General features: G+C 45.4%; 1 protein-coding gene across 1 annotated transcript; it reads left to right on the top strand.

The window, feature by feature from the left end:
* Positions 1 to 3,362: 3,362 nt before the first annotated feature.
* On the top strand, positions 3,363 to 14,561 carry LOC119161805 (venom serine carboxypeptidase). Its single transcript, XM_075876943.1, is given in 4 exon segments — positions 3,363 to 3,438; positions 11,812 to 12,207; positions 13,734 to 13,953; positions 14,126 to 14,561. Coding segments are annotated over 4 exon segments (939 nt in total). The 3' UTR covers positions 14,373 to 14,561.
* Positions 14,562 to 16,729: the final 2,168 nt, after the last annotated feature.

Below are 16,729 nucleotides of genomic sequence, written 5' to 3'. Positions count from 1 at the left end.
ACCACGTCGCAATGGACTGATTCACATTTCACCCATGCACAGTTATGTGCCTTAACCCAACTGTCAGTCTTCGAATTCCTCCAGAACTTCGCCGGCTAGACGCTACTATGCTGTGCAGATTACGGTTGGGTATCGCATTTACCAATGCGCATGCATTCCGCATAGAAATGGCCGACTCTGCTGCATGCGACCATTGCGGCAGTGACAAAACAACTTGGCACATTCTGTGTGAATGCCCACAATACTGCTCCAGAGACAGTCACTCTGCAATGCACTAGACGAACTGAACAACCAGACACTTTCGTAAGAAAAAATCCTGCGCTACCGGCAGGACTAATTGTCGCAGAAGAAGGCTGTGAAGGCGCTCCTGAGCTTATTGCGTTCAACCAGCCTGTCCGAACGACTGGGATCGAAGCGCCCTTCATGTGTGTGCATGTGAAGTTTTTAAAATTCATCTTATATCTCTCTATCTCTATCACCTCACCGACCCTTATTTCGCCACCCCTGTGCAGGGTAGCGAACCAGTTCTTCTAGGCTAACCTCCCTGTCTCTTCCTTTTATTTATTTCTCTCTCTCTCTTCAGTTTACGGAGCTTCTCTTTTTTCTTTCTTTCTTACTTACTCTCTTTCTTTTACCACGAAAGCGTTTTATACCTCCCGCGAATTAGTGGCGTACTTCCGCCGCGGAAATGACGTCGAAAAGATGCGCACCATGAGATGGCAAAAATCTCTTCAATGAAACAGCCCAAGTCAAGCCCACGTCTTTTAATTCAGCGGCAACAGATGCCGGATACTCTAACCATTGACTTGAACTCGAACATTTGAGCCTTTGTAAACGCGCCTTTTATATATCACACTTTCCTTCCGCAGTGCTCTCAATCTAAGGGGTGGTGTCACTGTCTCTTATCAATAAAGGGAAATAATGCTTAATGACCGTAGCCTTTGCGATTTGCCCTGCAACGCGTCATTGATCAGTGATTAGGGTTTGGCTGTTCAATTCAATTTTATGAAAGCCGTTAACACCTTAGCCCAAGGCTCGGCTTCGTCAGTATACTTTAGCTCTATTTGTATCATTCATGCATATAAATACAGCTTTGCGGGGCAAACCTGCCTCACCAGGCTGTAATACCGCATTCACCGCTTAAACTCACGACGAGAAAAACCGCGGTCGAGCTAAAGAACACGTATGGTCACTGTGTGCAGTAGCTATTCAACATGCTGTGAGATGGCAACCCTTCTTAAGTTCTGCTAAAGCCCCTCAACTCAAGAACTTTAAAGTTCTGCGTCTGTTGAGCGACGATTTTTGGCTATCACATAACTTTCTCTGATTACGCTCTCCCGGTCAACTACTATCACTACCACAGAGGCCTGTTTCGTCATTGGTCGAGAATGGCAGTCGTCAGGATGATGTGCCAGCAAGCGTCAACCTGGGTGCCTTCACATCAAACGGTGCTACAGGTGCCAAATACTAATAGACATTGCGCAATCTCGCTTATAAGAGTGAATAGGTCGGTGAACTCACTCGTGAGTGAACTCACGGCTCACGGCTCAGACTCGGATCGAGCCGTGAGCCGTGAATGTGAGTGAGTCCTGGTGAGCAATGTTTTAGCGTGTTTGAGTCTGAGTGAGTCCGGTTGGAGAAAACGTGTGTTCGAGTGTGTCCGGCTTAGCAAACCTTCAGTGAGTCTGAGTCCGAACGAGCCCAAAGTGCAAAATATATTTCATGAGTAAGCCTGAGTGAGCTCCACACTTTTTGTTGACCTATTTATCCATGTACTGTAAACATTCAACTATCTCGTTAAACACGCGTTTTATTTCGCCTTATACCGATTCCTAAGGTCAGTCATGTTTTTTCTATCATATCTCTGTTTACTTATTTTTCTTGTTTTCTCCATTATCTTCCTTTCTATGCATTTCCCTCTGTTTCTTTGTGTGATATCCTGTGCTTTCCCCTCTTCTTTTACGTCGTCCTCATCCTGACATATCTCGTCCTCATCATCTATTCTTTTTCCAACCTGCTTTCTATACTATACTATACTATACCCTACTATACTATACTATGCAAGGCTAGGCTAAGCTCTGCTTGCGAGTCTGGATAGCTGATAACGACGCTTGATTTCAGATCACAAGAAAGATGATTGAAATACCGCCTCACCAAGAAATTTCTTTATTCTAGAGTTTCTCTCTTTATAATTCTTTCTGTTTCTTGGTACTCGTTCTCTCGCCCATCAGAGTTATCCCATTCTGGAACAATCGGTGCAAGTGTTTTGGGAGCAAAATGGGCGGTGAAAGCACGAAAATGAAGAACGGATTGGGTTTCGAATGACGGCCGGGTTCAAGTAATCCCACTGGACACAATTTGACACGTCTGCTTACACAGCCATTTGTAAGTTAAATTCGACACAAGCTCCTTCAGTGAGTCGTCGCGATAGCTGGAGGGTGACGTGCTCACCAGAGGACGAAGACGTGCCATTTTGATTGTGAGGTGCGCATAAAACGTGCGACATCTTCAGACACGCAAAAACGTGAAATGACCGTTTAGAAAGCAACAACAAATACGAATTTCTTCTTGATGCGTGCAGCGCCTCTTTGCAAACGGCATCCAGTAGAAAATAACGTTGTTCTTTTTTGTTATTTTCACGCGGAAAACGCGGATATTCGAGAGTGGTGGCACACGCCCGCTACGTAGCCTTCCCTGCATTGCCACGGGAAGTTGTCCGCGCATACAGAGCTAATGGCGCGCCGCCACGCTGAAAAGCTATGCTGATTATAATAAATAGTTTTTTGAACACCCCCAAAAATTCCACTCTACAAGCAACTGAGAGCTCGTTTGCGAAATAATTGTGAATGAGGGCGCGATTTGTAGGGAGAAATTCGCATAAGACACGGATGGGTTTGTCCTACACAATCACCATGTTCGTACAATCATTTGAAGCTGTAGTTATGTATTCACCCCTATACCCCTTTTCATCAGCTCTAAATACACATTTCGCTGCTCAGTACTTTGTAAATTCAGTTTGATATGTAACAAATTAGCCCGAGTCAATGTAACATTTATTAACAGGAAAGAAAACGCGACGGAAAAGTAAAGATGTAGGTTTGCGTTCTTGTACTGGTTTCAACTGGGGTTGTATCGCATAGGGGCGAAATATAAAGGCGAGAAAAAATATACCAAGCTTATTTCTTCATATTCTGATTCACACCAATTACAATGATCATGGCGAACAAGAAAAAAAAAACTGACTGCTATTTGGGATACATCAAAACACGGAAGAAATATTCGTAATAATAGTATGACACGCTGAAACACACTTCTTTGAAGAGATGTTTTTTTTTGTTTTGTGGTGTTACAGAGGCCAGAACATGGAGGAACTTGTGTCAGACGATGAGAACAGCATAAGCAATGAGAACGCTCACCTGCAAAATACACCGACTGAAGGTAGGCTTCAACGTTTTGAGATAAGCGAGAAGTTATAAACGCGGGCAGCGATAGTTAAGTTGACATAAGAACACGCCCTTACTGCAAAGGCGTTGGGTTCAGTTTCAACAAGTGGTGAGCAGTTCTGAAGCAAAGTTCTGAGCAGTTCTGAAGCAGTTTTGAAGCAAATATAATAGCGGTGTTGTACGTCGAGAAAGGTTCACACGCCGCTTGGCGAAAGGTGCTTTATGAGGCAGGCCTGGCTACTGGCAAGCGGCGTGCGTGATCTACTACTACTGCCACCGATCGTCATCGTCTTCTTCAGTAACAGCAGAGCGTTCGTTATTCAGATTCTTTATAATTACTCCCCGCGAAATAAGGAGCCATCCTGGCAACCTATGGACAAGTAAACACGGGAGGGTCGTAGCAGGGCTTAAGTCTCGACACGTAGACAATTTCCTGGCCACGACGACGTTGGTCAGAAGATGGTTCCAGTGGCTCGATGAGGTAATTCACCAGTGATGTTTTTTGTAGTATACAATATGAGCCGTGATACTTGGGGACCAACTTGGTAGAAAGACCAGGTGTAGCAGAAGGGACATGCAGCAAGACGAGTCAACCTGGATCGTAGGAAGCAGTGTTAATTGATGCATCATGGTGGTGCTTTTGGCGTCCTTGGTCATAGGTTGTGAATGATCTTGCCAGTTGGCGGTCTTCTTCAGCGTATGTAGCAGCTCGAGACAGAGACGTGGACTCTGAGGAGTCTGGTCTGTACTAAAGAGTGGTGTCCATGGTGCAAGATGGTTTGCGTCCGTAAAGGAGGAAAAAAGGAGAGAACCCAGTAGTATTTTGAATGGCGGTATTATAGACGAACGTGATAAATGGGAGTACTCGGTCCCAATTGGAGTGGTCTGACGAGATGTACATAGACAGTATGTAACCAAGGGTGCGGTTGAAACACTCTGTCATTCCATTCATCTGCGGGTGACAGGCGCTTGTTGTGCGGTGAACGACATGGTACTCACGCAGTAATGCTGTGATGACGTGTGACAAGTACACGCGACCACGATCACTCAGTAACTCTCGAGGTGCTTCATGACGTAATACGATGTTGTGAAGAACGAAAGTCGCAACGTCTTTTGCTGTAGACGAGGGAAGAGAAGTAGTTTCGGCATACCACGTGAGGCGGTCGACGCAACTATGATCCAGTGGTTACCGTCTGCAGTGTTAGGAAGGGGACCATCGATATCAATGCCGACACGGTCAAATGGGCGGAAAGGGCATGGTAAGGGTAATAAGGTACCACTGGTGTGGTCAGGGGGAGTCTTTCGTCTCTAGCACGTTGAGCAAGCCCGAACGTAGTGTCGTATACAACGGTACATGTCACGCCAGTAATATTGAAGCCGTATGCGAAAATAAGCCTTTGTGAAACCTGCGTGGCCACATTGGGGGTCGTTATGAAACGTGGAACGAATTTCGGATCGCAGATGACGCGGAATCACGAGTAGCCACTGACGTCCATTGGGTGCTTAGTTACGTCGGTACAGCACGTTGTCGCAAGTGGTGAAGTGCTCGACTTGCCGACGGAACGTGCAAGTAGGGGAAGAAGCCGTCCGCCCAGCCAGGATGTCTAGAATCGAAGCAACCCAAGGGTCCTTGCGTTGCTCAGATGGCATGTCGGCGATGGTGACGGCAGTGGCATCACAGATGAGACTTTCGCAGCAGGCCGGGTCAGGGGGTTGGGCCGAATAGGAGACGGCGTCTGCGTCCGAATGTTTCCGACCGGAGCGATAGACCACGCGAATACTATATTCTTGAAGGCGTAACGCCCATCGGGCGAGGCGACCACTTGGATCCTTCAGTGACGACAACCAGAAGAGGGCGTGGTGGTCAGTCACGACGTCAAAAGGGCACCCGTACACGTAAGGTCGAAATTTCTCTGTCGCCCAAATAATGGCAAGGCATTCGTTTTCAGTGACGGAATAGTTGATTTCGGCTTTGGTAAGAGTTCGGATTGTGTAGGCGACCACGCACTCGTGGAAGCCACCTTTCTGCTGCGCAAAAATAGCGCCTAGCCCGACACCACTAGCGTCGGTGTGGATCTCTGTTGGTGCCGATGGATCGTAGTGTCGCAGAATAGGCAGCGACGGAGGAGGCGGTGCAGTTCATTGAAAGAATCGTCACAGGTGGCAGACGAGGCCGAAAGGTCTCTAGAGCCAGCGAGGAGCTTGGTCAAAAGAGCGATGATCGTCGCGATATTGTGGACGAAGCGCCGGAAGTAGGGCCTATGAAGCTTTGGAGCTGTTTCATGGTGGTCAGTTTGGGAAACACTGAAACGGCTGTAACTTTGGCAGGGTCAGGAAGAATGCCGTCCTTTGAAACCACGTGGCCAAGGATCGTAAGCTTTCGAGCGGCGAAATCGCACTTATTCAGGTTCAGATGCAGCCCCGCGGCGTAGATACAAGCGAGGACATTCTTGAGGTGGGTTAGCCCCGCCGCGGTGTTCTAGTGGCTAAGGTACTCGGCTGCTGACTTGCAGGTCGCGGGATCGAATCTCGGCTGCGGCGGCTGCATTTCCGATGGAAGCGGAAATGCTGTAGGCCCGGGTGCTCAGATTTGGGTGCACGTTAAGGAACCACAGGTGGTCGAAATTTCCGGAGCCCTCCACTACGGCGTCTTTCATAATCATATAGTGGTTTTCGGACGTTAAACTTCACATACCGATCAATTTAGGTGGGTTAAATGGGTTGCGAAATCAGTTGAAAACACGACGATGTCATCTAAATAACAAAAGCAAACGTTCCATTTGAGGCCTCGAAGGACAGAGTCCATCATTCGCTCGAAAGTAGCTGGCGCGATGCAGAGGCTGAAGGGCATGACTGTAAATTAGTAAAGTCCATCGGGCGTGATGAAAGTTGTTTTTTCGCGATCACCCTCTGCCATGGGTACCTTGCAGTATCCAGAGGGCAGACCTAAAGAAGAGAAAAATTCGGCTCCCTGTAGGCAGTCCAAGGCACCGTCAATCCATGGCAGCGGATAGACATCCTTGAGGTGGGTTAGCCCCGAGGTGGGTTAGTTCCACATCCTTGCGCGTGATTCGGTTGAGATGTTGGTAGTACTCGCAGAACCTGATGAATCCGTCCTTCTTCACCAGCACAACTGCAGAGGCACAGGGACTGCTTGACGGTTCAATTATGCCACGTTTCAGCATATCTTCGACCTTTTCATTGATAACACAGCGTTCGGCAGTTGACACACGATATGGAAGCTGTCATAATGCTGTTTCTTGACCGGTATCATATGGTGAACAACAGGTCACGCTCGACCTCAGGAAGGCTGATTGTGGTCAAACGAGGCTCGAAAACGCTGGAGGAGCTTGATCAGCTGTTCCTGATGCCCAGGCGTGAGGTGGCAATCAATGGAGTTGCGGAATACAGCCATAGGGTAATCGGCGTTAGTTGCGCGTGTAATGACACAAGACGGTAAAAATGACTTGTCTGAATACACCGGGTCTTCGAAAATACAATCTAAGGTCTTGAGGCTCCCCAGACACTCACCGCGTAGAAGGATATATGGACAAGTAGAGACGTTGCACGCATAAAGTACCGCCGAATCATTGGAAAAGTTGATGATGGCAAACGAGAGGACGATGGTTCGGTGGTGCGCACTAGCTATAGTTGGTTGGAACAGAAGCGTCGAGTTAGTGGGGGCAGGGGAAATCACAGGCACTAGGACGGCAGACAAAGGTGCGATGCAGACATCAGCTGCGGCGAACACTTTCGAGGGACTGTGGTGGTCGATATCAAGGCTATATGTCCCACAAAACCGCATGCAAACAGATGGGCCGATTATCGAAGGTGCGCCATGGGTTAACGACACAAGGTGCAGAAGGCGAAGTAGGATGGGGTGCCGTGTATGTAGGCAGCGTCGTAGGGTAGGAGTACCCAGAACCCCGGTATGCGCCAGAAACAGGTGGGGCTGGGGGTCTAGCAGCGACAGCCACGTAGGTCAGCAGTGTAGAGACAGATGGCGATGAAGGCAGTGCCTGCGTGACCTGTGTCTCAATGACCTGGCGTAGACGTGGGTCTAACGAGGTCACTGGCTCGGATGCTTCGGCCACAAGAAAAAGTTTACGCGCAGCTTTTTCACGAATGAATTGTTCGTTGTGGAGCAACAAGACGGTGTGATCAGCAGCGACGTCGTACACGAGAGCGGAAACTTCAGCTGTATTTTCAGCGGTCCTGCGCGCCGAGACACGCTGCTTACGCAGCTCGTCGTACTCCTGACAGAGCTGGACAACGTCGGTGACAGTCTATTGGTTCCTAGCGACGAGCATCTGGAAGGTATCGTCATCTACTCCTTTGATGATGTGATTGATTTTGTCGTGTTCAGTTAGAGATGCATCGATGCGCTTGCAAAGAGACAAGACATATTTGATGTAACTTGTAAAAATCTCGTCCCTGCGCTGGACTCGACTACGAAGACGCTGTTCTGCGTGAAGCCGATGCCGGCGGGACGACCGAAGACCGCGGGGATAGGGGTATTGAAGGCGGACCAGTTGGTGATTTTGCCTGCGTCGTTTTTGAACCACAGGCTGGCCACGTCATCGAGGTAAAATCGCACGTTCGTGAGCTGGTCACTGGCGTTCCACTTGTTGGAAGCGCTTACGATTTCGTACTCGACGAGCCAGTCCTCGACGTCTTGTTCGTCGTCACCGCGAAAAACTGGTGGGTCGCGTTGCCGAGGCCCGCCAGTATAGAAGATTATTGTTGGTGGGGCAGCTCGAGAAGAACCAGGGGCAGTCATGGTGAACGATGAGGGTAGTGTCCGATTGCGAAGTTCCAGGTTGATGAGAACCCCGGCTCCTCTACCACTTAAACTAGAGGTGTTGTACGTCGAAAAAGGTTCGGTTCAGACGCAGCTTGGCGAAAGGTGCTTCATGATCGAGGCAGGCCTGGCTACAGGCGAGCGGCGTTTGCGAGCTACTACTATAGTCACCGATCGTCATCGTCTTCTTCAGTAACAGCAGAGCGTCCGTTGTTCAGGGGTTGATTACAACTTATTATATATATATATATATATATATATATATATATAGAGAGAGAGAGAGAGAGAGAGCTAATGTGCCTATTTTTCGCCAGTACCGGCTAAAGTCAGTTAAATCACAGATTCCTCCACTGAAATATGATTTTCCATTTTATTCATGCGATCGCCAACCAGATTGGCTTCTCCAGCAAAATGAGAAGTCATAGTCGCAATATAATTAAACTAAAGAAAACGAAACAAAATGAGAGAAAAATCTCGTTATGGGCAGAGTCTCCAAACGTGGACAGGTATGTCAATGTGCATTTTACCTATTGAATTTAAAAAGTTTTCCCCTACCTACACTGTAATGCCACGTTGCGCATGACATTTGTTTTGTACACAAACTTGGCAAGTATACACATAGAGACAACCATATGTGTTGTGTGTGTAATATTTGCTGATTGACGTCTTCTATTCATAAAAGTGATATAGTTATGAACAATTCAGGCATGTTGAAAATTGGAATAATAAATATAATGCAGAGTTATTACTAAACTCAAGATCGAGCGTAGATGCGACAAATATAATAATAAACAGACAAACAAGTTTACATTTTTTGTTGTAGTAGTGATAACAGTGACATCAGAAAATTTCACCTTTGCTCAATGCTGTGTCAAGCTGGCATGAGTAATTTATCACTGCCGGAACAAATTGTACTTCAATGAAATACCTCTCCTTTGACTTTTCCTTTCTAGAAGGGCATGGGGCACATGTTTTAATGAAAGTATTAGCAGATAAATGTACAAAGAGATACAATTTTTATTTTGCCATTATGGTGAAGTGCGCATGTGACACCGAGAATTCAGAATTTATTTTATTTCTGATATTATTTATTGGTAGCCTACACAAGAAATCATCTTTAGTATCGAGCATGGCCGTGATTTTCAAACTTGCAACTAAAAATGCTGTTAACATAAAACATAACGCGGCATCGAATTGGAAGCCGGATGTGAATACTCTTTATATCGATATACGATGATAACGTAATGCTCCAAGTTAACTTCTAGAGCAAAATAAAAGATTAGAATAATAAACGTAAAAAATATAAAGAATTAAGAAAGCTAGCCGACTGTTAAAAATTATATCGTTTACAGGTATTCGGAAAAATAACTTGACAGTGTCATTATACCAATTGTCATTTGTCACAATGACTTCATGTGCCTTGTTGTTTTGATTGAATGATTTGTGGGGTTTAACGTCCCAAAACCACTATTTGATTATGAGAGACGCCGTATGAAGGGCTCCGGAAATATTTAACACCTGGGGTTCTTTAACGTGCACCCAAATCTGAGTACACGGGCCTACAACATTTCCGCCTCAATCGGAAATGCAGCCGCCACAGCCGGGATTTGATCCCGCGACCTGCGGGTCAGCAGCCGAGTACCTTAGCCACTAGACCACCGTGGCGGGGCCCTTGTTGTTTTAATTTCAGTAATCGTAACTATAAGACTACAATACTCTGTGCCAACAGTGGCATTGTATAGAGTCTGAGATCATACTAACATCATGACTACTCCGCAATCATAGAATTCATAACATGCACATGCTTTAGCTGAAAACGTATTTGTACATTCCAATCAATATTGCTGAATTTGTTGACAAACCTTATGAGGCACATTTTTTGTAAATATTGTAGTATGTCCATGCATATTCTTGCTTTTATATATTTCGATAATAGGAGAAAATGTCGGAATGCGAAGAAAAACTCAGTGTACTTGGCAAATAAATTTTGCTAGATGTTATCTAGATCAAGATGCACGGAAATGTGAAGTAGTCGTGATTTGGCGATGCACTACTGACTACGCACTGAAACATATTCAGGGGTAAAACAACCCGAGCGTATTCGGAAAACGCAATGATCACACCAGCAAGTTCCACAATTCCCCAGAAAACATTTTATGAAACATTAACCTTGTCAAAAACGTTTAACTACAGCACCAAATTTCATCATGTTTCAGAAAATAAGAAAGAGAAAATTGAAACGCGATCGCAAAAACATAAAATGATAGTTTTAATATTCGGAACGTTTGATAAAACAGCTTCAAGAACTCGGACGCTACATCACCAACTTTAGCAACGTTTCAGGAGATATTAACATGTACGCCAACTAAATCACCAAACAAATCAATAATATTTCTTCACATCCTAACACAAACACACAAAAATCTCTCGCCAAGTTAGACGATTGACTTCAGACATATTTTTAAACTGTCATTTTGCGAAACTCATTGGAACGATGAACTGTATACCTAATAAACAAAATATAATATCGTAATCTAGCTATCAACGCAAGGCAATACTAGAAATTTGCAGGACCCTATTTTCTTGGAGGCCTCTGAGCTGAGCTGCTGCTGCTGCTGATTTCACTCACTTGCAGAAGAGCACCTGTTCCTGACGCCTCTGAAGAGGCTGAAGCAAAATTTTTTAAAGAGTGCTGAAGCAAAATTTTTTAAAGAGTGCGGAATTCAGGCTTCAAACCTGATAACAATTTAGGTGAGTGTGTCCGCAGAGATTGAACCACCTCAGTGATAGAGTCAAAGCCACCATGTTATTCCAATGGCTATACGCTGTCGCTCTACGATTCCTTAGTCGCGTTGGTCGAGTTGGACGCATTTCTTTGGTGGGGAATTGCAATATGCGCGTGCATTTACACTTTGAAAATAAGCAAGGTGGTTTCTCAACGGGTCAATTACAAATGTTATGGGTAAATTGTCCGTAACACTCATAAGAGTTTATGAGATAGTATATTCGAACATTTTTTGAAGGGCGGGAAGGCACCTCTACTCTTTTAATAGGCTATTAGCCAAAAACATTCATTTTGTGCCCGTCGTCACAATTCACTTTGTCTGAAAAAGATAGCGGTGCACTCCTTAAAGCGATATTGGCTTCGAGACATCGACAGTGTTGAATATGGAGAACGGTTTCTACAGATACTTAAAACCTGTATAGCCGTGCCTGAAACGGTCCATGATGGCCCCCAGATGTTTATGCCCTGTGCAGAGTCGCCCTTTTGAACGACACTGTGTAATGTCAATTTCGCATGCTTCTCGAGCTATGCATGCTCGAGCTCATCGACAGCACTTTCTAGCTCTACAGCACTGGCAGCAATTAACCGACAAAATATATCAATATGCACCACTGCGTATTCCGGAGAGAATACACTCCCATTCCACTTTTCAACAGTGACGTAACGCAAACGACATAGAAGGGGAGCAGAGGCATCAAAAAAGATGTTGCTGCTCTGTTTCAAAAAATAGTATCTGTAGAGATATTCGTATTTTCAATTCGTATTTTATCTTTTTGAGAAAGACCCGGAGAATGACCCAGTGATACTGTGGATGCAAGGGGGACATGGTACATCCTCACTTCTGGGATTCTTCAACGAGCATGTTCCTTACTATCTGTCTGAGGACGGTAATGAGGCGGCCTTTCGTGATCTTACCTGGGCGAAACGCTACTGGATGCTCTACGTTGACCAACCCGTGGGGACGGGATACAGTTACACCGAAAACGACGCCGGCTACACCCACAACCAGACCGAAGTTGGTCCCGACATGTTCGAGTTCCTGCAACTGTTCTTCATGATGTTCGGTGACCTGGCCGAGAACGACTTTTACATCGCGGGTGAATTGTATGCCGGTAAGCGCATTTTACAATATCACAATGCTCGCTTTAAAAACATTTTTGAATTCCGACTCAACGATAACCATTTTTGACCACTTTTTCACTCTCATTCTGTTTAATGTCAATCTATCTACAAAGTAGGAAGATGGTTTAGCCAAGTAAACAGCGAGATGAGCGAAAACACGTAAATGAACAATCGCACTACAAGCAAAAACAAACAAAAACTGTGAGTAAATAAGACGTAGCAATATATCTGCTGCTGCTTCTGCTATTAAGACAGCTGATTTTCGCTCCTGCGTTCAGTTCTAGTTCCTGTTGCTATACTAGTAGGCAAAAGACATGGTAAATAAAAATAAAACATGAAAAAGTTGCTACATTGCCCTTGTTCAATCTAAGCACAATTTATTATTGGTTGTCTCGCAGCTTTTAATACTTGCTTTATTGTATCCATGACTACCTTTCTTTATTAATTTCTCTAGAAGTTCACTTTTGACTTTTGCTTTCTTTTAGGCTGACTTCAACAGAAGTTCACCCCCTTTTAATAAATAAAGTATTCATTACGTGTAATATTTACCTTTAAATAAATATCTGGGTTATTTTATTATACACATGAACACCCGTGCCCTTTTCCCGTTGCTCGTTTTGTTTACCATTTTTCTTTTTACCACACGCACGCGCCCACAACCGCGTATCTCATTTCAGCACCACACAAGGCCACTCCGTTTACGTTGAATGTTTCTTAAGGATAAAAAAAAAAGCTGGCTTGCTACAGCTGTGGGCTCTTTGACTCTGGTTATGCACGATTGTTCCTGGTGCATGTTCTATTGTTCTGTCTTTAGACAACATTCTCGCCGTTTTGCTGTATTGCCATAATCAATGATAGCACTTATACCCGTGCCACACGGGCAGAAAAAATGGGATTTACCCCCGAATGCCTTCAGATTTATTGCCATTCGCGCGGTGCCACACGGGCGAACAAAATGGCATTCGTCCGAATGGCATTCGAATGCCATTCGCCACCAACTGCCTTCGCCAGAACTCAGTTGACTGAGAAATGCCTACTCTCGACGACACAGCTCGCGAAGTGCGATTTACCTGAAAGTATATAAAACAAATCATATTGAGCTAAAAATGAAATTTCCTGTCTTTTATTTGCACTAAAGTCTTAAAAAGATGCTTTGAACGTTATACGAAGAAAATAAAGTATTGATAATGAAACGCTTGTCACTTTTAGTGTCTATTTACTCTGTGGATCTGACTAGTGTTGGCTTAGATTGCTACGGTCGGCTGCAACGTTGTAAAACAAAGCAAGAAACTCAAACTTAGGACAGCGTAATACGCTTATTTCTACATTTGATGATTATCTGATGTGTATGAAGCTTGTAAATGCTTCTTAATTTTTTTATTGCTATTCACTCAATCCTCACTTGGAAGGTGCTGTGATCGACATCATCAAGTCAAATGTCATTCGCTTTGGACGTGTAGCAGCGCCGGCGAAACGAATGTCATTCGGGAACTGAAGGCCTTCGCCACCAAATGTCATTTTCTATGCCCGTGTGGCACGGGTATTACTCACTCATCTTTCTTTCCGTTCATGTGGCATGCAGGAAAGCACGTGCCAATTGCGGGGGCCGCAATGCACGAGAACGCGGACACGATGCGGGTCAAGATTAACTTCCGCGGCATCACCTAGGGCAAAGGTCTGACGGACCCTATAAACATGACGAATTTTGGCAGCTTCATCTATGGCATCGGCCTCATCGGCACGCGCCGCCGCCGGCTACGTGTTACGAGTCACCAGGGATGTGGTCGCCATGGTCCGCGTGGGTAACACAGTGGAGAGCGGCATCAAAATGGACCGCCTCTTCTTCGGCATCCTGGCACACGAAACTTTCTTTAAGAACGTCACGGGCTTCGACTACTACTACAACTACCTGACTGACATGAAGCCTGAAGGCAGCAAGGCGTACAAAGCATTCGTCCAAAAGCCCTAGGTCAGGCGCGCCCTGCACATGGGTCAGCAAAGGTTTAGCATGGGTCGCCAACTCGTGGCAGCCCATTTTATCACTGACATAATGCCCCCGGCAGTGCCGCAGTTAACCACGATGCTGGAGAACGGCTACAAGGTGCTGGTGTACAGTGACCACTTAGACATCTGCGTGCCCACGACGCACACTGAGAAATTTCTGGCCAACGTGGCCTGGTCGCACATGGACTGGTGGTCTCACGCACCCCGCCACATCTAGCGAAGCGCCGACGGCAAGCGCCTGCACGGCTATAAGAAGACCATAGAGAACCTGAACTGTGTAGTGGTTCGCAATGGAGGTCACGTTCTACCTTACGACCAGCCCGACGCTATGTTTGAGCTCATCACAGCATTCATCGATAACGAGCCGCCTTTCTCTGCTCAGGCTACCTCTGTCGCGTAGGCGACACATGTGTCCCGGAGCTCACGTGTAATCTGTTCAGGAAGCGGAGTATTCGTGAATACACGCAAGAAAGAACATAACATGAAACAAATATACCTTAAATATTTGTCATCAGCATATATGCGAAATCTTTTTGTCCATAGCTCCCACAATACGCACATTTAAATAAAACACTGTATATAGGATTGCGCTGTCATAACATCAGTTTGCACGCGATGAAGATTTAGTGACTGTTAGTAAAACTTGTTGTTGGGATACTTAGTGCACGTTACAAGGTAACTGGACTACGCAAACCACTAAGTAAGAATAGGCAAAAAGAAAGAGGTAGCGAGTTGACGTTCTTTCCTTTCGCCTATTCGTCCCCGGTGGTATGCATCAACTAATTTTCTTGTTAGTGAATGTTGCTCTGGGCCTGTCATTCCACGCTAAGATAGGCATTTCAAGTCAATATAATTTCGCAATATACCACACGTACCACTGTTATTTGAATTATATTTTCATTATATCTTCACTGATTGTGAAGAAGTAAAGGCTGAAAATGTAAAGCTCAAGGCGACCAACGCTATGCTAGAGGCCACGTGCGCTGATCTTGCCCAAAAGGTGAAAGATCATGAGAGTAGGCTGCTACACCTTGAGCAGTATTCTCGTAATGCAAATGTGGAGCTCAAAGGTATCCCGTACAACGCCACTGAAAACCTTATAGATACAGTGATCAAAATTGGCGAGAAAGTAGGTGTACCACTTGAGGAAGCCGATTTTGAGTCGGTGCACAGAGTACCAACCTCCAATCTAACAAAAAAGAACGTAGTAGTTCAGTTCGCACGGAGGCAGAAGAGGGACTGTTTCCTCGAGAATGCGCGTACTGCCCGGCTCAAGTGCTCTGACGTAGGCTTTGACTCGGAGGAGCCGTTCTTTGTTAACGAGCACCTATGCCCAGAGCTGAAACGTCTACTGGGTCAGGCTACTGCACGCAAACGCGAAACTGGTTGGAAATACGTTTGGGTGCAAAATGGCAAAATTTTCGCACGGCGCATGGACAACGCTCCAAAAATAAAGATTTCATGCAGTGGGGACGTTGCTAAAATGGTTAACCCATTATGAAAGCTGGAAAATAAGACCAATGTTCCAAGCTTTGAAGGAGCCCTTTGTGGTGCTATAGCGCATCTTATCATGCCGTTCATATGTGTTAAGGAGACACATAGTTGTATATGTTGCGATAGTCTACCCGGTGCAAAGGCCATATGCGCATGCGCTGTTCGCCACACATTTGTTCTCTTTCCGATATTTGTTGCCTGCTTTTTTATTTTTTTTGTCTTGTGTGCTTTAATTTTGGAAGTACTGGTTTGTAGTTGCCGCTTTTGCTATTTTCTGGATTGTTTGCGTTGATGCCTGTATCGCGACATGAGCTGGGAAACAACTTGGCTGCGTTTTTCTGCCCTTGTTGATGAAATCTGTAGGCACAGTGATATTTTTCGTTGTCTGTTTCTCATTTGGAAGTATGTCACTACTTGTCTGCAAACTGACAGCACTTCTATGTTGACCCATAATAATCAGCAATGACTTTATCTTGTATTAGTCCAACCACACTCAAGTCGGATATTGTTGAAAAGTGTAAATCACCATTAACATTTTTACATATGAACATGCAGTCGTTACGCCAAAGATATGATGACTTTTGCATTTTAATAAACGAGTTCGGGTTTTCCTTTTCGGTTATTATGCTGACTGAGACGTGGTACTCTGATCTTGATACCATACATTTAGACGGCTACAGTGCCGTTTCTTTGAATAGGAAATTGAAAAGGGGAGGCGGCGTATGCATGTTCACAAAACTGGGATTTACCTATGACCTCCTCGATGACTTTTCTTGGTCCACAACGGACATTGAGATAATTTGTATAAAATGCAACAATTTTGTATTTGCTGTCGTGTATAGGCCACCTGATGGTAACTTGAGCGAATTTTTCACGTTTCTAGAGGCTATTTTTAGATGCGGAAGCATCTTATACTCGCGCCTTGTAGTGCGCCGTCCGCGCCGTCCGCACCGCTTCTCGAACATTCGACAGCTGACGCGCGCGCATGCGCCGTCGCCCACTCTTCCACCATCTGTGCATCCCTTCCTCCTCTACACACCGCGCGCGCTTCACTCCTCCACCATCTGTGCACCCTTCCTC

The sequence above is a fragment of the Rhipicephalus microplus genome, chromosome X (assembly GCF_043290135.1).
Source record: "Rhipicephalus microplus isolate Deutch F79 chromosome X, USDA_Rmic, whole genome shotgun sequence".
In the NCBI taxonomy this organism is placed as follows: domain Eukaryota; kingdom Metazoa; phylum Arthropoda; class Arachnida; order Ixodida; family Ixodidae; genus Rhipicephalus; species Rhipicephalus microplus.
This window is presented reverse-complemented; position numbering and strand designations above follow the sequence as displayed.